Here is a 22670-nt window from a genome sequence, read left to right as displayed (position 1 = left end):
TGCAAGGGAGATGTATTATAATTAGGGATGCACGCTATATCGGCCACCATATCGGTATCGGTCGATATATAAGTTCATTTTAAATGTTACCGTTGTCTGCCTGGTGAGAACATTTAAAAATCTGGCAGACATATTAAAGCTGATAAATAATGGATTATTTCCTTCAGCTGAGACACTTCAGATGCGTACTGTTCGCCATGATGGTTTTGAATTACTTGAAATATGATTGGAATAACATCAAACAAGAAAAATACAGTGCAACATGCACAGCGCAAATCTGTCATATAGACTACGGGAGAACATTATAATTGTGTGCTTGGGACATGGATTTTAATGGTGAGATTTTTGTTTTTGTCTCAAAAATTATATAAAATTTGGATTTAGATTTATTCTCCAATTTATCTGTTATTGGCTTTCAAATATAAAGAATTATCGGTCATCGGTATCGACCAAAATTTTCATATTGGTGCATCCCTAATTATAATTTAAGTATAATTTAATACGTTTAGGCCTATCAGTATCAGACAATATATTTAATTGTGCATGTTTATTTCCTTTATTTTTATATTTATAGTAAATAATTTTAACCATCATCAAACACTCAGAGTAATTCTTTAACAACACTAATAATTTAATAACACTGTGATAATGTTGTGATGCCTAAATTTACTTGTAGCATTAAAAAATATTGTTTTTAATTTATTTAGACAAAACAGGGTAGAACTATAATATAAATATATCAATTCTCAGACATAACATGAAAATAATTGTAGATTATAGTATCCAGAATAATATTGGTGCATATAGTAATTATTCTACTTACGTATAATTCGACTTCTATAACATTAAAATACACATAGTATATTAAGTCAACACAATACACACCATTTCAAAACAGTTTTACAGAAAATCATGATGTAAGTGTTTATAATATTTTTATATCTTCAAGCCTTATAGTTGGACTTAGCAGATATTAGAGCTGGCCGATAATATGGTATGGATATGATAATATTTTGCAACGATGTAAACAATCAAGCAGTTGAGATTTGCTATATAGTACATATCACTTTACTTGTACTGTACATGTATGCAAGTTGAATACTATTTATCCAACTTATATATTTATCCAATATATTGTGTATATCAGTCATTCAATTACTCAACACTGTTCTTTGCACAAGAGTGCAGATAAGCCTTTAAAGTTCATAACAATATTGAAATCTAGTCCCTTCTCAGGTCAAAAAATGAAAACAAATGCCATGAATTCCATTTGATTGCATCAAGGTACTAAACTAAAGTGTATCTGGTGAGGGCACTGAAAGGTTTTATGATTAACTCACATACTGTAAAAATCCACATAATGAAGAAATAAAGGTCCAGATTGTGTGTGTGTGCATTGTGTATGGTTTATGTTTGTATGTGTGTGAGAGGAGGGGATTCCCATGAAAAATGATTTGCAAATACCTTTCGTTCACATTCTCGCTAGTTTTCTAAGTAGACGGGGGTATTTCAAAGGCAATCTGTTCACCTTGCTAATTACAGGACGGGTGTTTGAGGAACTTTCAGAGTGCGGATCAGTCTTTACAGGCCACACGCACAAGAAAATACCAATTCTCCAAAAAGAGTGTTTTGCCTTATGAGACCTTACGCTGCATCCCTCATTACAGATTCCTTGAGGTAAAGGATGCATTTAACACTTTTTCTACATGACTTCTCATGTTCTGACTAGCAAGCAACGTGACTGTGAGAGTGTGTGTTTGGGGAGGCAAGGGGTAAACAAGAATAGGTTTTGACTTTGTTTTGGCATAGTCTGTTATTGAGTCTCCACACATTCTTTTCTCTTCTTCATAGTGTCTAAACAAATGAAGACATCCAATGCAAAAGCCTCTAAAAGTCACCTCTGTCAAAAATGAGATAATAATATTGAGTGAATGCTCTCCGCACATAGTATACGCTCATCAAATACTTTCACTTCAAACTCACTAAATCCCAGCGTCAGCCCATTCAGAAATGCCGGTACTTGGGTAGAAACCTATACAAAGGAGTATAATAAAAATGTTAATATATATTAAAAAAAAATTAAGACGGACTTAGAGGCTTCTGCATCTGAAGTCTTCAAATGTGAAAAAGACTGATAGAGAAAGAGAGAGAAAGTGTCATCACTAAAAAAAAAATTGATGAAATTATGTACAAGCAGTGGATTATTCCATCCATTCAAGTCTAATTAACTATAATTAAACAATAATTTTGTACTCACAGTTCACAGTAGTCCAGTTTGTACTCACAAACAAATGTCAAGCTTATTAAAATAAAACTACATTTAAACATTTGCTCTTTTAGGCTGAGCTCTTCATGGCTGCTTGTCCCTGCATTTTTTTTTAACACACCCACAAACCACTTAAGCTATAACACACACCCTCTTTCCTACATGCCACATTTACAGCACACAGAGATACAAGATACAAGCGGTTACAGAGGCAGATGTGCATCTGCTAAGTGCAGATAGTACAGGAATGCCAAGCCAGGAAAATATCATTCATTAAGAGAAAAATTCCAGGTGTAAAAGTATCTCACACGGGTCTTGCAAAATGCCCATCTATAGCTAAGGAATGGCATTCCGCGAGTCGACGACAAGCCGCCACATGTGCTGCACTGCATGTCGCAATGAAGCTGAGACCACCATCATCTATAAACAATATGATTGTTCTTATAACACCTGAGGCACAACATGTTGGTACCATTGTGGTAATCGGCTGATATTAGATTTTGTAAAATTTACCGTTTATGTATCAGTTAGTATTTATTTTTAGATGCTCATTTCCTCTATTTTTACATTTAGATCACCTTTGCTATCATTGGACGCTCACTAAAATTTTATCTTTAAAAATGCACATAATTGAATAACTCGGTTAAATGTAATCTTTAGCAAATCTCAAAATGAATATCCATTTTTCATACTGTAGTTTACATTTTAATGTTGTGATGCCCAAATTCACTTAGAGCATTTAAAATGACTGATTTTTGTGTTTTATTTTTCAATCTATTTAGACAAAATTGAGCAGAAATTGAATGGCCACTTATCGTTTATCATCCATAGCATGAAAATAATTATCAGATTATTGCAGATAGTGTGCCCTTAGATTCATATGTTTTACAGTCAATCATTATGTTACTTGCTTACTTAATAAACTGGATAATTAGAGCATTGGCTTCTTAAGTACCACTGAGGGCAGAGGTTGGAACATGGAAATAAACATGGAACAGATTACATTTTTCTTCCCTATATATGCGAGTGAAATAGCTTCTCGGACAAGAAAAAATGTAGGGCGGGACTTGATTTTGTACATGGGGAATTAATTGGATCGTTGGTTCATTGTGGTGTACAAAATACAGCAAAATACAACAAAATACAAAAAACATATTGCAGAATACAGCAATACACACAAAATCACATACAGTAAATGAACAAAGCATTTAAACACGTCATCAAATAGATGTCACTGCAAGGGGGGGTGGAAAGTTATTTTATTTTATTTATAATTAAAAATTATAATAATAATGTGGACAGATAAATCAGTTTTAACTCTTTTATAAAAAAAATTAAATGCAATATTCTGTTTAAACAACAAACAAACAAACAAAAAACAAGATTTGTCCATTTTGATTTCACTGATTTAAGAATAAAAAGTAAGTTAGCATAGACAATGCACTGTCAAACCCTGAACTGGAATGTGAAAAATCAGATAGTGAACCTACAGGCACAGACAAAGCAAGGCAGTCATTGTTGTTTGAAGTTAAACAATCACAATCTAAGCCTAACACTTGACAGATCATAACTAGAATGTTCCTCCACAGATAATACTGATAAAACTGATGGTACAATAGAGCGCTTATGAAGGAGTAGGTATAAGCAATGCACCCTAAAGCTGGCAGACCTAATAGATTTTGTCTACATGAAGTTTATTCCAAAACAGGACAGAGTTCACAAAGTACACATGCCCTAAGACACATAGAGACATTCCATTACAGTGGCACATGCTCACACACCTTGGTCATATTCCTTGTACAATCATTAACACACAGTCTTACTGACCCACATTGAGTAAAGAAAGTACAATGGGCACAGAGCCCACAGCTCCAGATAATGAACTTGTGCTTGTGCCAGAAATAATTACTGTAAAACATGTTATCAGTGATGATTCACATTTGAATTCTTGGTAAACAGTGGACAAACTTATTAACACAGTGCTGTGCTTCACTTTAAAACATGCAGCACATATATTTATTTATTTATTTAAATCATAGCTGTAGTGATTTGGTAATCACACTAGGTCAAATAGCAAGTTCATTTTTTTTATTTGATTAAACATGCAGGCCTACTCAGGTGTCCCATTAGTATGAATATAATATTATAATATAAGTCAAAATGCCATTGTCTATGTTTTATAAAAATATTAAACTGCTGTGTAATAGTCTAAATTAAACACTAAGAAAAGATATCTTACAGAAAACACAATGGAAATTAATGAGTGAAGTTAACTCCTTCATAAGAATCTAATGGAAGCTTGTTTAACACCCCTTCATCAAACCAGGCTTTCCAGCCACTACTTAAAATATCTTTTAAAAAGCCACAATCAGAAATCACACACCTGAGACTGTTCATTTCCACAACATTCCTCTCATGCTCTAAATTCTGGCTGAACCTTTAAACACAGCTTTCTGATCCACAGAAAGACATCAACATAAAAAAAAAGGCAGATAATATCTTCATATCTTACATATTCACACTTAACAGAATATCAGAGGGCCTTGGCTAATGCAATTCATTCTAATGTCTGATGTTAGCATGTGTTGCTAAGCTAATAACACAATCGCCTATAAAAGTCAAGTCAAGTCAGTTAAAGTCAATTAAAAAGTCAATTAAAAGCACCCAAGTTTTATTGTCAACACTCTTCAGTACTGAATAAAATATATTTATAATCATTATTTAACATCTTGGATGCCTTTTATTTATTTATTTGGTGCAATGTATTATGGGATTGCCAAACGGGGCTTTCGCACCGGAGGAACCTTTTCATCCTAGAACTATTGCCGAAAGTAACAGGATGTCGGCGCGTTCTCACCGCAGGAACTAGGAATGATTTCAGTTCTAGGAACTCTTTTGGAGGAACTAATTTAGCTCCTACTTCAGAGTAGGGTCTAAACCAGCACTATAGGAACTATCTGTGACGTTAGAGTACGCGGATTGGCCAAACACACGCGAAACAAGGGTACGAATCCCGTAAAAGACGAGTCAAGAGCTCAATGTTCTAAATCAAGCTAAAATGCCATGGTTACGATTACGTTTTTATGACGCATTTGCTTTTGTTAACACTATAGGGTAGGTTTAGGGCAGTGTATAGTGTAGGTGTACGTTATTTTAAAACGTAATTGAGCATTATTAATTAATTCATTAATTTTTAATCTTTTAACGGCACTCACTGGACATCTCAATTCAGAATTGCGGTGATATGTACAAACTGTTGCCATATTCATGCTTTTAGCACCACTTACTGGACATTTCACCTTGAAACTGTCGCGAAACGTGCACGACGCAAAGTATTTTGCCCTTTGTAAAAATGTTGCCACAGGTATGTTTTTCAAATGAGCCTGGCCTGAAAATGTCCGAATGTATTCATAAAGCAGTAGGCAAAAGGTGAGGCCACGGGAGAGGAGTTGTGAATGACAGTGAAATGAGTCACATGACAACATGAGTACGTTCTGATTACATTCACATTCATACTATATAGAACATACTAAATAGTATCTACTCAGACAGTATACAATTTCAGAGGCAACTCGGTTCTTGATCTGGGGTCACCCAGCTGCACCATATTTCGGAGTGTGACACACAAGACTATAGCTCTAACTAAAGCAGCATCATTTTGCTGACTAGTGACTACTGTTCAGAACTGTCTTCGCATTAGGAGTGACCCTACAGTATGATGTCTAAACATGCCATCTAGGTAGGAAGCTCACTAGTGTTTGGAACGGAGCCAGTGTTGCAGTGTTTTTCCATTTCCAGTCCATTTTTCCAGACATTTAGGCTAATCTTTTAAGTGTAGCATTTTCAACAGGGGATATGCATTTAGGCATCTAGCTAAATTACTAGTGATTGAGCATATAAGGATCCTGATAAAATAATAAATGACGCACTGTGCTACAATGAGAATAATAGGCCAAAATTTGCGTGTTGATCCCCCTCTACCCCACATGTCAAAACTAATGGCCATCCTCAGCACTGTTCTCATTCCATCCTCAGTGAAGCACCCTCACTATTGAAATCCTCCTCCCCACTCTTATTCTCCACTTCACTCCCTCTTGTTCAGTTTCTCTCTCTGTTTTGATTCAATACATATAGCAGACAGTGAAAATGACTGGCACCTGCATCCCAAGCATGAGCACCATGACTACAAGTTTCAAAAGTATGTGTACTAACTGTTAGCCCATCAAACTACAGCTACCCTGAACAAGAAAACGTTTTTTATTTCCACTGGCGCAATTTTCAGCAGGCAAACAGCACTGAATCTATAATGAGTCTAATTAACATAAAATGATATGTGCCAATAACTTACGTTAAATACAACGCATCACTACTTCAGTGCATTAAGCACCTGGTTAAACTGAATTGCAAAAACTTCATTAATACATTTGCAGCAAATACAAAACAGTGGAAATAGGGTCTAGAGACACGTTTTTTTAACTTGAGTGCCACATTTTTAGAACGGCATGTCACGAACAAGATGTTGCAAAAGACGCAAGACGCGAGCATAACACGTCCATCTAGTGCAGAAAAACAATACAGAACACGTTTTTGCATTTAAAAATGAGAAACGCAGGGCAGTGCAATGAAAAAAAAACACAAGAGATGTTTTTTTTATGTTCAACTTCTTTCAACTTGAGCGCTGCATTTTTAGAACAGCATATCATGCACAAGACACCGCAAAAGACATGAGATGCAAGCACAACAGTCAAACACGTCTGGATAGTCAAAAACCAGAAAGAACAGCGAAAAAGCAGTGGAATGCAAAAATGTTTATGAATCTGCCCCATGTATCTGTTTGTACGTTTTTCTGGTCGTTAAATATCGACAAAAATTTTCCTTGCCTTGTTTAGCAGAGTTTTCCGCAGGTGTACGGTTTCCTCTCCATAATGCATAGACCTTTCATTATGAAACACAAAGAAGCAAGGAAAAGCAAACACAATGCCTCTGATTGCTGCTCTTCAGAGAGAGAAAGGCCAGGCACTGATGCTAAAGAAGAGAGAGGGGTAACAGGTTGGTCGTGTTTTCGTTTGCTTAAGTCTAGATTGTTTTGTTGAAAAGGGCTCTCGTGGGAGCTACTGTGAAAGACCTCCTAGGTGGGGGTCTGTGTGTTTGAACTTCACTTTATTTAAGAAGTTTATCCCCTGCTCATCTCACTGGAGAGTCAGATTTTTATAATGACTTTGGATTGAATGTGTTGTCATCAGTCATTTTATGATCCAACCTTTAAGGGATAGTTCTCCCAAAAATGAAAATTCTGTCATCATTTACTCACCCTCAGGTTGTTCCAAACCTGTATGTTTTTCTTTCTTCTGCTGAACACAGAAGATCATATTTTGAAGAATGTGGGTAGCCAAAGAACGACAGTAGCCATTGACTTCCATATATTTTTGGTAGCACTATTTTATAGTCCTGTTTCGCATGTACATATTATATACTTATTGTAGTAATTACAATAACTGGGTAATAACTAGGTACCCTGAACCTACCCCTAAACCTAATCTTAACCCATGTAGTTACCTTATACTATTCAGTACATTGAAAGTGCATATACTGTAAAATAAAGTGCCTCCGTATTTTTTCCCCATACGTAGTCAATGGCTTTTGGTTAACTGTCAACTGTTTGGTTATGCATGTTCTTCAAAATAGCTTCTTCTGTGTTCAGCAGAAGAAAGAAAAACATTCAAGTTTGAAACAACTTGAGGGTGTGTAAATGATGACAGAATTAAAAATGTTGGTGGAATTATCACGTCTTGATGTCTGCAAGGTAAAGAAATGACCACCATACTTCAGATTCAATTTAATCTGTGACTTACCCAGAAGCAGAACACTGAAATATTTGGCCATCATCATGGGCTATCAAACGAACACGAATAAATGATTTCCAGGGGCCTGAAATACAAAGAAAAATAAGAAAAAGATTGTTCAGAATCTTACAAACAAAATGTAGTATCAGGTGCTAAAGATATTCATACAGTGCATTCACAAGACATTTAAATGATTCATAAATGATTAATAAAAACAGCATCTGAACGTGAAACACGCATTCTTTGAATTAAATATCGTAATATGGTGGGTTTGTTTAGTGTTCTCCCATTTTTCATTCAATAACATACAGTTTTTAAAACTTCACAAAATAAACTGCTGTTAATTACTATATAAATAATTTATATCATTCTCCACTCCCCGTTTCTTTTAATAATATTATACAAATAATATAATAAAAAATAGTTTTAGTTCTGTTAATACAATAATATTTTTGTATGTATCTCCTTCACTATAATAATATATCTGTATTTTCTATATTTTCTAAAGTTATATTTTTGGGGCTTTTTTGCCTTTATTTAGATAGGAAAGAGGAGGACAAGATGACAGACAGAAAATCACAGGAGAGAAGAGAGGGGAATTGGACAGGAACTCGGGTCTCCCGAAGCACAAAAGCACCATATGTCAGAGCACTTGCACACTTGGCTATGTCTTCGTTGTATTTATATATTTTGAATATATTAGCACACTAGATATTTCACCAAATTAATATTAAAGATTCAAAGTGAGGCAAACATGAGGAGGTGAGAGTGAAGCCATGCAGTTTTTGTCTGGACCATGAGTGTGAGCTCAAGTGAGGAGCGTCGGGCCCCCGGCTTCAGGCTCTTCAGTGTGCTGGTGAGAGGAGTGACAGGTCAGCTCCACCACACAATGCCACAGTCTCAGTTTCCCACACAGTTTCCACTCCATATTTCACTGCCACTAAATCCTCTCACACTCAGTCAACCACCATAGAGAACAAACCGTTTCACTGCATCAGTCAATAAATACAACACATATGCAGAAATACATGCACAGAAAATCCACAAAAATAATTGTATGCTGCTAACTTAAAACCTGCTATAAGAACTCAAGTGACTGAAAAACTATTGACATTAAAGAATTTATACGGGACATTAAATAAAACGTCACAGTCCTTAAAATCAGTCTAGACAATAACAGGACAGTAAGGTATGATGCCTCACAGATAAAGAAGAGATGAAAAAAAAAACAGTCAAATCAAAGAAGAAGGAGAAAAAACAGATAAAGTGAATAACAGGATTTACAAAACTGGCAGGCAAGACAACAGATAAAGCCAGCATCACCTGCATCTGTGTAGACCAACCAAAGCACAGAGACTTTGATTCTTTATCTAAAGCCATATATGTAAAATACAAGAAAGATTATATTACTCACGTACACACAAGTTGATAAATATCCTCTGGACAGGGAAGGCTCTGAGAAAGGCTCCCTTGGAGGCACAATAAGAGTAAGATTGGTTGTGTGTGAGACTTAGGAAAAAAATGTGAATGTGTAAAGTTAAGCACAAAAAAAAAAAAAAACCTTTATAGGCGCAACTGGCCTTTCCGGACAAAAAAAGAAGGAATGGCTTGAGCCAATCAGAGTGGACGGAAAACGGTTCCCCCGCCCTCACTGCAGCAATGGGGTGAATGGAGAGTGATTCTTATTCAAATGCAGCTGTCACTCTGAAAGCCACTGTTTGAAAGGGGGAGCCGGTCTCCAGGCTGACGGAATGCACTGAACCATTCTTTAGGGGGGCGTTGAGCTGGTTAAGGGGTACAGAGGGGAGGGCAATGATGCTTTGGCTTTCTCTGACCACACACACCCTCTTCCCTTCCAATATAACATTCAGTCTGAACTCAACAGAAGGAAAAACTTGAAAGAGATGCTGAGCTGAACTGAAGATGTTAGAGCAAGTGAACATAATAACAGCAAATCTCCTTGAATGAGTTTTTAATTTATTTAAAATTATAAATAAAATGCAATCATTACCCACTAATCACAAATAGCTTTTTATCACAAATAGCATTAGTTACTGTACATACCTAAGATTGAAAAACATTCAGGAATCAACAATAAGGATTTGTTCTTCTGGTCCATCTATCTATCCATCCATCCATCTATCCATTCATTCAGGCCACTAGCTAAGATTTTTTACTTTTTTACTTCTTATTATATATATATATATGCAGTATATATATATATATGCAGTATATATATATATATATATATATATATATAAATGGGCTTGCAAATTTGTATTGCTGGCCAATTCTGATCACTAGCAAAGATGCTTGAATAGATATTCTTGTTGTTTAATATAATTACTTTTTCTTCTTGTGTTACCACAAAAAAAATGAAAAATACAAAATCTTATAAATGTTGTATATTTTTCCCTTTTAACTAATGTAACTCCATGAAACACACTTTTGTTGGAAAACAATGAAATGTTTTGCAAAACTTTGTTGGATGCTTCCAAGACAATCAATTTTGACAAAACTTCACTTGTTAGCCAGCTAGATGGTGTTATCTTGGTGACATGTTTAAATCAGTGTTTAAACAGTGGTCAATACACTAAATTCTGAATCAAATGTTTATGTCGCTAACACAAATTAAATATTACAGAGATCAATATTAATGTATAACATATTAAAACACTCCTTAAACATTTGTACAGTAAATAAAGAGACTAAACTAGCACTGATCTTCAATGTTCAATCGGCTGCCAGCATATATGAGATAGCAGCTTACTCTATCATGTGGAGCACACGCAGCTTTTAAGACAGCAGCTAAATGACTTTATCTGCAAACATCAGCAGAGTGAAGGCCAACCTGACCACATGAAGACAAAGACTACAAATTTGCACTCACACTGCGGATGAGTGACTCATGAACAAGTGCAGATGGGTGTGAAATGTGAAATGTGAAATGTGAGAGTGGAATGCCACCTCACCATCTCAATTGCTTTGTTATGATGGTTATTGGTAACTTATTGAACATTGTATAAGGAAAATGTCTGTTAAGTAATTATTTATTTTGTACTGAAGTAAATAATTCGACACCAACATTACCTGAATGAACTGAAGTATTTGACTGTTTTTCTCACTCCTTATCATATCAGAAAACATATAGATATATGCTGCTAAGGGCTCCTCTGTCAGATAAAAGCCCTCAGCAAACATGAGACTGAACAAGGCAGGTATGACATACTTCTGATATCTCAGTCTATGAGTTCTTCTACTGGTAGGGTTAAAGAGAGATTTAACCTGGGAATATAGTAGATAAATCATCTAAGCTAAATATTTTAAACTGAGGAGCCATGAAATGTTACAGCAGAACTGAATCAATTATTGAGTTAAACAGAAAATGAGTGTAACTCCTGGGCTAATTTGACAGAACTGATTTACAATGTAATATCTAAACCTCTTGAGATAAAACTAAAATTTAAAGGGGTGATTGATTATGATTTCCCTTTTCTAACTTTATTTAGTGTGTAATGTTGCTGTTTGAGCATAAAAAACATCTGTAAAGTTGTGACGCTCAAAGTTCAAAGCAAAGAGAGATTTTTTTTTTTTTTACAGAAATCACTTTTTAAGGACTACAACAAACGACTGATAGGGACCACGCAAGCTTACTCCCGGGTTAGTGACATCACAAACCCTAAAATTTACATTAACCCCGCTCCTGGGAAGATGCAACAAAGGGGGTGAGTCCATGTTGAGAAGAGGAAGAGTTGTTGTAGTACAGCACATTTGTGAGTCTGCTCAAGCTGCCGCATCCGTCTTTTCACATTTATTGCAATACAGTGTAACACAAATGCAATAGCATGTCACTCTGTAGGCATTTTACAACAGTTCCCAGACTAGCGATTTATAGATGATCATGACAGAATATGCTAATCTATGACTTGAAGTTAACTCCACATCAGCTTCATAAATTCATCAACTAACCATTCAGAAACGTCCTGTTGCATTCTACATGTTGTCACTTCGTCTTGAGTCTCTCCATCTTTGTCAGACTCATACATAAAAACTCGAACAGTTTCTTACATTGTCAGTGTATGTCTGGGTGAGGTAATCGGAGGTGCTAACTCTGGAAGCTCCGCCCTGTTTTAGGTAGGGGGCCGGGAGCAGCAGCTCATTTGCATTTAAAGTGACACACACAAAACAACGCGTTTTTGCTCACCCTCAAAAAGGGACAAATTTAACATGCTATAAAAAATTATCTGTGGGCTATTTTGAACTAAAACTTCACATACACTGTTGAGGCTAATCTTGTTAAAACTATCTTTAGCCCTTTTGAGATTAGCGGAGGAGTCTCTCCCGATTCACATGTCCACAAAGCAAGCACGGAGATGCAGTCATAACAAAAGCCGCGGTTTATTGAACATAATCTCTGGTTTACTTTCAAGCTAAAATATTAAATTAAACTTTCCAAGAAAACAAAATATTGCTGTAAGCATTGTTACCATAGCATGCGATTGAAGAAAACTGTTGCTCTCCACACTCTAACCTGTCTACCAAACAATTCTAATCCACATTTAAGACCTGCACATTCGCGCCGTAATGACGTGTCAAGGAGGAGGAGCAAGTCCATTCAGGTGAACAGGTTAGTCCAAATATTAAACATAAAAGAAAAATATAAAATAAGTGAATTAAACAAATCTCTATTTTGGTAGTGCACAAAATTCTAAATATGGCTCCTACATACACACTCTGGGGACATTCAACACTTTGTGGATGTGGTAATACGGAGACGAGTACAGACAAAGTCCAAACCCAAGCATGCTTCCTCTCGCATTAGGCACTACAAGATTACACCAGCAGTCTTTCTGATTATGCTCAACAAGTTAACATGATACACATCTGATGTGCATATTACCACAACACCAGTGTACAGCAGGCTGAGATGAAATCAGCTCAAAAGACCTTGAGCTTTGGCCTTGGGGTTCACAACCTTCAAAAATTGACATAATCCATAAGAACATGCCTGCTTTACGTATATAATCACATTTCTGTAAGAAGGATATTGAATCTTAATGCAGAACAGCACGCTCTGGCTCCTGTACCTGGTTTTTAAAACCATTTATTACCAAGGTTAATCTCTAACCAGACAACCTGAGTGCTCTCACGTGAGCTCACTGCCTCTGGCTTTTCCGGAGTAAGACCAAACAGTAGTCAAAATGTAAACTTAAAACCTGTGCTCACCTTCAGATTCAGTCACAGAGATATTGCACTTCCTAACACTTCCTTTTTTCCATTAAACACACACAAACACACATTTAAGTGGTCAATCACAATCCAAATCAATCACTCAATCAATTAATTAGCTAAAAATTCAGCTGGTTTTGCTAATCAAATCTGTTACTTGTTTCTATCTCAGGATGCACATCCCAGAGTAACTACAGTTTGTGCCAATTCCAGTTTGGATTCAGCCTTTGCAATGTTTTCAGACGAGACAGACAATTGCAAAAAAATCTGATGACAGCAGCTTTGGATAGACATAAAAACTTTCAAATATTATCCTAATATTGAAATGTTACCTTTATATTGTAATAATTATGAGGTGTACGTGACGTTAACTAATCACATAACATATATTACAGCTGTATATTACTACCATATGGATATTACATTGATACACATATCTGGCTGATAACAGAATTGTAACACTGAAACAAGCATTTTCTGTAAAGCTGCTTTGAAACAACATGCATTGTGAAAAGCGCAATAAATAACCTTGATTTGAATTATGCTAATAGAATAATCATCATAAATGATCACTAACTGAGTAACTTAGGCATATGAAATATTACATTTTGTGATCACACAGGAAGTCAGGGAAACTGAACGTTTTTGTTGCTTGAAACTCATTTATTTTTCCCATAAACAATGCAAAAGCTCTATCTCATACAACAAAAAAGCACGCTAATCTTTTAAAGTCTTGTTACAATTTTGCCTGCATGGTGTTTGATCTGACCCCTGATTTAAGAAGAATCGCCCATCAGTCTCCCTGGCAGGCTTTAATGTATTATCGCAACAATCACATCAGTGTTAGCTAAGTATAAGAGGGAATCATTGGAAGACTGTGCAAATACCTGAGAAGGTCTACTCGTGCCATAGAAAACGAAGCTATTCATGACTTAATCAACTTGATCTAAACAGACTAGCTTCAGGGGACAATAAAAGTTTATCAAAATTCCATTGAAAAAATACAGAAGCTTCTGTATTATTAATTATGTACGTTTCTGTTCATGTTATCCATTAATCAATACATTCCAGAAAACTGAGATCCCTAATGCACACAAAGCTGTGCCTTCATGTAACAATCTAGCAGTACGTTTCTTTCATTTCGTGCATGCAGGAAGACGAGAAACCTGAGGCCTCATCAGGGTTCTGAGGAGATACTCTGTGTTCATGATCAAAGAACCAATTACATGTTAAAGAATTCCTCATGTTGAACTTGATGATCACCTTTGAACTTCCAGGGAATGAGAGATTGAGAAAAAGACCAGCTCTTCCTCAGAGGGTTATTCTAAAATGTTCAGTAGAGTGACAAGTGATGTTGCGGAACTATACAATTCCCAGCATTCTTGTCAGAATGCCAGAGAGAGCTACATTACTCCCCACGAAGGATGAGACGATTCACATTTAATTTCAATATGTAAGATATATGAAGTCATATTTCCATGAAACAACATGTCTGATCGGTGATAGGGTAGTTGAAATGGTAACACTTTAGTTTGGGGACCAATTCTCACTATTAACTAATTGCTTATTAGCTTGCATATTATTAACATAGTGGCTATTTATAAGCACTTATAAAGCACATATTAATCCTTTATCCTACATGACCATATTGTACATCCCTTAATCCTAACCAATACCTAAACTTAACCACTACAACAACTGCCATACTAACTATTAATAAGCAGTAAATTAGGAGTTTATTGAGGCAAAAGTCATAGTTAATAGTGAATATGTGTTCCCCAAACCATTGAAACCAATACACAATTTTCTATGTTAAAATTTCAAGTATTTTTCAATTAAGTAAACATTACCATTTACCAAAAAAATATTAATTTGTAAATATTTGTAATTATTTGTAATTGCAGTTAAGTAATTGTTCATGTTTTTGGTTTTAGATGGCTTAGAAGAACTTTTGTACTTTTTTTACACAACACCATTCTATGAAACAGATGGTGATGCTACACATTAATATATTCGCTATGCTTGTAATGGCATTGAGGCTCATAGCAATTCACTATAAAAACATCAAAACACACCAGAGAGAAATTCTGTATACTTGCCAATTATGTCTTATACCCAGGACTTTAGATCCATCATCATTTCATCATGTCTGAGAGTAAAGAATACCTCAACTGACTGATGAGACTGCTCATTTGATGCTTCAAAAACCTGAAATTCCCAAGCAATCACAGGACTGACGTTTTAAATAAGGCTCCAGAGAGAATGAACGGCCAGCGGAGCTATCATGAGAGACAGATACGCAGAATATATTTTGACAGCTTTTCCTACAGCTGTGAGTATTTATTGCAGAGGCTTCAGACGTAATCTAGCATTTCCAAAACATGTGTTTAAACTAATCTCAAGAGTATCTGTGTTTGGGAGGGAGGATTTGCAGGTGGGCATTGCTATAGGCACAATTACAGTATAGGTCTATAATAACTGGAGAAAGCTATTCATTAACATTCATATTCATTTCAATTGCTTGACCATTGTAGTTACCAGCATCTACCAGCCAACAGGGTCTGAAGAACCTGAAGCCCTCTTAGGTCTAGGACTCGTGGGACTCTTTAAACAGTTTACTGTCACCCACAGCAATGAGGCTAAAGGTCAAAAGAAAGCCGATTAAAGCTATACTCAGAAAAAGGGATCATTTCCCATGCTTTATGACTCTGTGCATTGATTTGCCCCGTGTCTGACTGTCAGCTTACACCCCAAAATGAACATTCTTTCATTAATTACTCACCCTCATGTCATTCTAAACCCATTAGACATAAGACTTTCTATAGAGCTCTCAGATTTCATCAAAAAGATCTTAATTTCTGTTCCAAAGATGAATGAATGAATGAATGAGGCATTTATATGGTGCTTTCATATGTCCTACTGTAAACCCAAAGCGCTTTACAATCATGTCAGGGGTCTCTCTTCAACCACCACCAGTGATGATAAACGAAAGTCTTTTGGGTTTGGAATGACATGAGGGAGAGCAATTGATGACAGAATTTTCATTTTTGTGTGAACTAACCCTTTAAGATTCATTTATAAAGATTATTGCATTACTTTAACAAATTGTGCCTGTCCAAGAAATTCTGTAATCACCATCAGAGCATGCATGCACATTGGAAAGCTCTGACAAATGAAATGTGAAACACTGCAAAAGAGCAAAAACATGCAGATCTTTGGGAATGTAGGAGAGTGTAAATAATCAGTCTTTACTGATACAGACAAGTCACTTCAAGGTCAATACCATACTATTGTGTCTGAGGTGGTTTCTAAACTTTTAGAATGAAAATGAAAGAATCACATTCACTACATCATTATGTGACATCACACTCATCAACTCCAATAATACTGCTGACTTCATAAGCAAATGACAGCTGTCACGCAGTGACAAACACATTCTGTGAAAAGATTGAATAGAATACTTGAAAAGTTAAAGGGGTAGATCAACCAAAAACCAGAACACAAAAGAAGACATTTTGAATGTTGGTAACCAAATGTTTTGGTGACTTCCATTATACGGACAAACAAACACTGAGACATTTCTTTGAATATCTCCTTTTATGTTCCACAGAAGAGGAAAATCATACAGATTTGGAAACGACACAGGGACAACTTAGTAGGCCTAAATAATTTTTAGTGAACTATCCTTTTAAGGAAGAAAGTGATTTGAGCTCCTCTTACATTCAGAAGAGAGAGGAAAATGTTTGGCAACATGGAAGGTCTCTATAAGTGATAAGCTGAAGAATTCACCCTTTTCCCAAGAGTGCAAGGGTAGGATTCTGTTTACAGTTTAACCCTATATTATAATCAATGACATGCACTCTGATACTTCATGAATTGTTTGGGAACCGATTAGAAACCAAAATTCAACTTGCATCATGCATCAAATTTCCTCTGTGCAGAACGTTACATTACCCCAAATATTATACACGTTTAAATGCTTTGTAGTTAGTATAAAGATCTCTCAGTGACATGACATGAAACGTTTATTAGTAAAACCAAAGAAACGACAGAAAATGTGCAGCATTGTAGACTACTTGAAATGAAAAGTTCATATAAACTAACTGGCTGCCCAGTTTCGACATGAGTTTGACTGCAACCTTTAAACGTTTTAAAATAAGATTATAAACTGTAAAAGTGTCGATAAATCAATCAAAGTACAAAGTTAGACAGGATATCTTTAACTCTTAGTCTTACCTGTGGTCCTGTGGATTGACTCTTATTCGCAGCAGCGCTTCTTTCACGAGCTGCGCGTCCACCTGTTCACATGCACAGTTCTTCAGTGCTGAAGGAGGAGCTCGCGCGGGTTTTCACTCGCTCTCGATTATAAACAGGTAAGAGTGTTTGTATTGCGACGTCATGGCTTGTGTTTTAAATAATCCTCAAATGCACAGTTTAACGTATAGGCTACACCCATTTGTAACTTTAGGGTGGCGTGTGGTGGTCAGATATAAAGAGGCGAAGTATATTCCTATAATCCACGTTCATGTTCCAGATCTATCGACATTTAAACGGTTTCAAGGTTTGAGTCTTATATGACAGTCATTTACTCTATCAACAAACGATATTCGGCTGATATTCGCCACAAGTTTGTTGAGATGACTTATTTAATTGCCGATCATTTCATGTTTCATGTCTTTTTTTTTTCTTCTTTTTTTTTAGTTCTTTATAATTTGGAAATGATCAAAGGGGATATTTTCCAAGGAGGGCGTTGTTTAATTTTCCAATCCATTTCCACTAGATTGATGCCTTAAGGCAGTTCTCACCTGTATTTGTCTGCAGGTAGGCTATCCCTGTGTTGTACAGTGACTGTTGATTTAGTCGAATGATTTATGCAATTACATCTTTTGTCAATTTAATAATCAAGTATTTTGTGTTGTAGTTTTTATTTTTATTTTTTATGTTTTGTGTGTGCGCTTGCTGGTAAGATTTCGTAGAAAATACTTGTCTCAGTTATGATAGTTACTTACATCAGCTTTGAGTTTATTGCAAACCTTCCCATCTGAGATTAAACACATTTAGTTTTCATTTTAATGCAGGTTAAGAGACATTTAACATAGGAACATGCTATGTTCAAAACTATGTTAAACTAATGCTTCAGTATAATTGATAAATGCATTAATTATGCATACTTGCAGTCAGAGGATTCATGCATTGCAAATTCAGGGCTTTCTACCTGTAGGCTAAACACCTGAAGATACTTGGCTTGCTGAGATATAACCTACATGAGTGAGGCACAGGGGAGATAAGGTAATGCAAAATTTAAAAGAAAAGTACAAGTTGTGTATTCAGATCTTTATACAAATATGCCAACACTACATAATAGTAAAATTGGAAAGTTCCATGCTGATTTGTTCCCATAGCAAATATTTGTTATTTTCTAATCAAGGGGTTAGTTAGGCATGTCTAATAGTAGCCGTGAGAATAAGGGCAGTGAGTAGAAGGTGAATGATGCATGAACAGCAGAGGTCAAGGGTCATCTAGAGAGCAAAGTGTATGTATTAAATTCAACAATGTGTTATCTATAATTTAAGGGTTTCCGAATCTGAAGCATTAGTGTGGGTTTCAGCTGGTGGGTTGCGTTCCAAAGTGATAGATTCCCAGGGGGAAAATGCTAAATGCAACAAAATAGATATCAACATAACTGCACAAGGTTAAAGAGAATATGACCTAGACGACAATATTTACAGGTTAAAATATTGTTTTTATATTGTGTTGGCTTAGTAAAATCTGGGTCCTGAAGCAAAACCAGTTGACTAAAAGACAAATTTACAATTTGCTGCCCTCCTATGGTAGTGATGGGCAAGTACAAAGCCTACATTAACTGACCCATGTACTGTATCAAGCCTGGGCAAGTCTCAAATGGGATAATAGTGATGTAATAAGTTCTGGAAAAAGGCTGTAATTTAGTTAGTACTGTTTGCCTATGTCCTAAATTGCTCAACTGAGTAATATCCCTGCTTTCCATAGTCCCATTTGTTTCACCTCATGTGCTTATTTGGTTGATTTGGCACTATGGAAAAAAATCACATCAGTCCATTATTTATCCCATAGTCAAAAAGAGGATTGTGTTGTAGAAGGAGGGCAGAGAAGGCTTGGTTATGCTGAGCACAGCGGAACATGTGTTTCACCCCTGCTAGATGCATCAGATGGTCCTTTTTTATCAGTGTCTTCCAGTCTGTTACCCTTCTTGCAATCTGTTGAAGAAGAGCAAAGTATAACGTTGCTGGTTGTCTCTTAGGAAAGACATATTTTGAGATTTCAGACACACATTTTGAGATTTCAGAGTTGACTGTGTTAGTTGGGTGTAAGAGAAACTCTGGAGTTGACCTCATTAGTGATCACCATTGAGGGCTCGGTGTTTGAATCTTGCAGTATCTGTGCAGTGCGTTGTCTCAGAGCATCCCACAGGGCAACTGCACTCATGTCATCTAATAACAGAGACCACACTTAATCATCTTAAATGTTTCATTTTACGATTTTTTTTTTCTTCTTCTTCAGTTTTTACAAAAAAAAGTTTGAAGTCTGTAAGATTTGTTATTATTCTAAAAAATTTCGAATTTTGACAATTTTGAAGATTTCTATTTCAAATAAATTCTGTTATTCTGAGCTTTCTATTCATCAAAGAATACTGAATGAAGTGTATCATAGTTTCCACAAAATATTAAGCTGCACAACTGTTTTCAACACTGACAACAATAATTCAACAATAAATCTAACAATAAGAAATGTTCCTTGAGCATCAAATCAGCATATTAGATCGATTTCTGAAGGATCATGTGACTGAAGACTGGAGAAACAAAAATGTCAATACCTTTCATGTCGTCTTTTAGCTGGGAAAACCAAGGAGGTATTTCTTTTAAACTAGAGGAAGGGCTGAGGAAATACTCTGCAGTCGATTCATCAAACAAACTGAAAGACAGATTGCCAGCTGATCAAATAGTTAAAACAGTCAGATAAATCATCTGAAACTGTGCTTCTTCAACTCACACTGTATATCAAGTACAGCCGTTACTCCATCCACCAAAAAACACATACCTGATGAGGTATTGCTTGCATTTTAGATTGCAGTCATCCTGGATCCGTTTATTTTCCAGCACCGTGTTTTGTTCCATCATTCTAAAGGCGTTTTGACAGCACAACTGTGAGCAGACAGAGGATGTTTCTTCTTGACAAAAGAAATCAAATACTCTACCTGACCTCTGATATGCCTTTCTCCCTGTACACTAGGAGTGACATCCAGCTGACTGATTCCAGATCACATTGAGACAGATCTGGGGAGAGCCGTGCCACTCAGTTCAGGCAGCGGGTTGGTTGTGACATCCATGGAGATCCGGTAACCCAGGTGACAGAAAGCACCTGATTCCTCTAAGGAATGAGGACAAATAGAGTCCCATCCCTTCTGACACTTGCCTCTGCTGTCCAGGGATTGTGGGATAGTATGTGTTGGCCCAGAAGTGATGTGTGTTTAATGATTGACTCTAGACCTGCGGGTCCAAACACGTCCTGTTAATCCTAAAGCTGATGAGCGAAAAATGAAGGAAACTGACGAGACAAAGTAATGTTAAACACTCTCAGAAAAAAAGGTACAAAAGGGCGGTACCCTTTCAAAAGATACACCTTTGTGCCTAAAAAAGTGCATATTAGTATCTTAGTACCATACCTGTGACAGCTTCCTTTTTTTCTGAGAGTAAAGGATGAAAGAGAAATTCTGTCATTCTGTCAAAATTATCAATAGCATATTGATAATCATAAAATCATACTGTATGAAAGTTGTGGCCACATATAGATTCCAGTTGCCTGTCTATTATAATTGAATGAAACATTGTAATGAAAAAAGCATAAAACCTTAAACGCACCAAAAATAAGGCTGAGATTATCTAATATTAGAATGGAAATTAACTTGTCAAATACAAATTAGCATGTCAAATACTTTTGAATCAATGTACTGAAATAAATTCTCAATCGGAACAATTGTCTTTTAATCAATCAACATCACTGACAAAAGCTCTAAATAATGCACATTATATGTTAACATGGTCATTTCTCTGCTAGAATACATTTTCAAGTATTAGAATGTTAAGTGTTAGAAACCCCTTGGTTCATTTCTGACCCCCTCCAGCGGTTTATAGGTTTACAACTTTTAACTTCACCCCAACCATTTCCTGTCTTTTCACCAGCTACAAAGTGGTCTTTGGTGTGCTCATATGAAGCGGACGCCATACCTTTCAGCACGACCGATTTCAAATGGTGCTAGAAAACTCCAGTCCACTCTGAACACCAGAGGAAATCAGTCACGCTACAAAAGGTAGATGCATAGCGGGGGACTGTTTTGGTGTGGCACCATTAAATAAGCTTTAAATAAATAGCGCAAATGCATTAAAAGGTGAAAAACCTATCAAATCCCAATGTCACTCAGTTGAAACGCATGTCTTCTAATGAGAGTCTTAGTCTCATTTACTCATACTGATTTATGGATTGCTTCCAGAGGACCTTTCCATAGATTGCATGCACATTGTTTTTGGTGGTTCGTGTGCCTCTGTGGTAATTGGAGGGCCCCTCTGAAGGACGCTGCAGTGTGTCATAGCAGCTTAGCCATGGACCATCAGTGCTGAAAAGAGAGGACCTCCCAGAATCAGCATGACAGCGGATCTGTGTGAGACATGGGAAATAACCAGCACACACACACATTTGTTTTAATTGCTAGCTTTAATTGCTTTTAAAATCATACGCTTTTGTACATTTCACATCATTTTGAAACATAAAATTGAAATATCAATCAAATATATTGAGATATAGACACTTAAAGGGGCCATTCACCCAAAATTCTCTTTCTTTTAACTCGCTCTCATGTCGTTCCAGACCCGTACCCGTGTTATTTTTCAGTGGAACACAAACAAAACAAAGAATTTTTTAATTATTGTCACAATGCTCTTTGTCATAAATGACATAGTGGGCATTGGCTGTCAAGATCCAAAAAACACTAGAAAAGCACCTTAAAATGAGCTGATACAACTCGTGCACTATATTCCAAGTCCTCTGGTGCCATACAGTAGCTTTGAGAAATAAGTTATTATTCACCAAGAATCTGCTTATCTCCTACAGCTTGAGAGCAGCTCTCAAATCCAATATGGTGCATTTTTAATGGCGATGCTTAATGTTATTATTATTAATGATTATTGATTGTTATTATTATTATTATTACTGTGTCATGGCAGCTATATTTGATTTGAGATTACATGTGATGTAGCTTCAGCTACTAAATTTAAAGTCTTTAATATTAATTATTATTA

General features: G+C 36.1%; 2 protein-coding genes across 3 annotated transcripts in view; both read right to left on the bottom strand.

Annotated features, from left to right (window-relative positions):
- The window catches only part of lamb2l (laminin, beta 2-like), a 40551-nt gene extending 22844 nt beyond the window's left edge, over positions 1 to 17707 (bottom strand). Inside the window, exons 1-2 of the mRNA XM_082145408.1 lie at positions 17586 to 17707; positions 8119 to 8197 (exon numbers count right to left, since the gene is read on the bottom strand). Coding sequence (XP_082001534.1) covers positions 8119 to 8155 — 37 coding nt within the window. The 5' untranslated portion in view covers positions 8156 to 8197; positions 17586 to 17707. The remainder of the gene's footprint in view (positions 1 to 8118; positions 8198 to 17585) is intronic.
- Positions 17708 to 18005: 298 nt separating this feature from the next.
- LOC309480799 (uncharacterized protein) lies at positions 18006 to 21087 on the bottom strand. 2 transcript variants are annotated; one of them, XM_082145434.1, is made up of 5 exons: positions 20578 to 21087; positions 20416 to 20496; positions 20192 to 20289; positions 19708 to 19808; positions 18006 to 19574 (listed from the first exon to the last, which is right to left on the bottom strand). In XM_082145434.1, exons 2-5 carry the CDS (start codon positions 20493 to 20495, stop codon positions 19404 to 19406), a joined length of 450 nt encoding a protein of 149 aa, XP_082001560.1. In that variant the 5' UTR covers position 20496; positions 20578 to 21087; the 3' UTR covers positions 18006 to 19403. The 2 variants fall into 2 exon arrangements, with proteins under 2 accessions (XP_082001560.1, XP_082001559.1); XM_082145433.1 differs by lacking the exon at positions 20578 to 21087 and having other exon boundaries at positions 20416 to 20548.
- Positions 21088 to 22670: the final 1583 nt, after the last annotated feature.

Source organism: Leuciscus leuciscus (assembly GCF_965113295.1).
Source record: "Leuciscus leuciscus genome assembly, chromosome: 18".
Taxonomy (NCBI): Eukaryota; Metazoa; Chordata; class Actinopteri; order Cypriniformes; family Leuciscidae; genus Leuciscus; species Leuciscus leuciscus.
This window is presented reverse-complemented; position numbering and strand designations above follow the sequence as displayed.

What these genes read in the sequence shown, in the direction of transcription:
- LOC309480799 (XM_082145434.1), bottom strand. Translation starts at nt 20,495, where the DNA reads ATGATGGAACAAAACACGGTGCTGGAAAATAAACGGATCCAGGATGAC. An exon ending in GCTAAAAGACGACATGAAAG is followed by an intron (nt 19,809 to 20,191) that starts GTATTGACATTT and finishes CTCTGTTATTAG; the next exon opens with ATGACATGAGTGCAGTTGCC. An exon ending in CAATGGTGATCACTAATGAG is followed by an intron (nt 19,575 to 19,707) that starts GTCAACTCCAGA and finishes CTTCTTCAACAG; the next exon opens with ATTGCAAGAAGGGTAACAGA.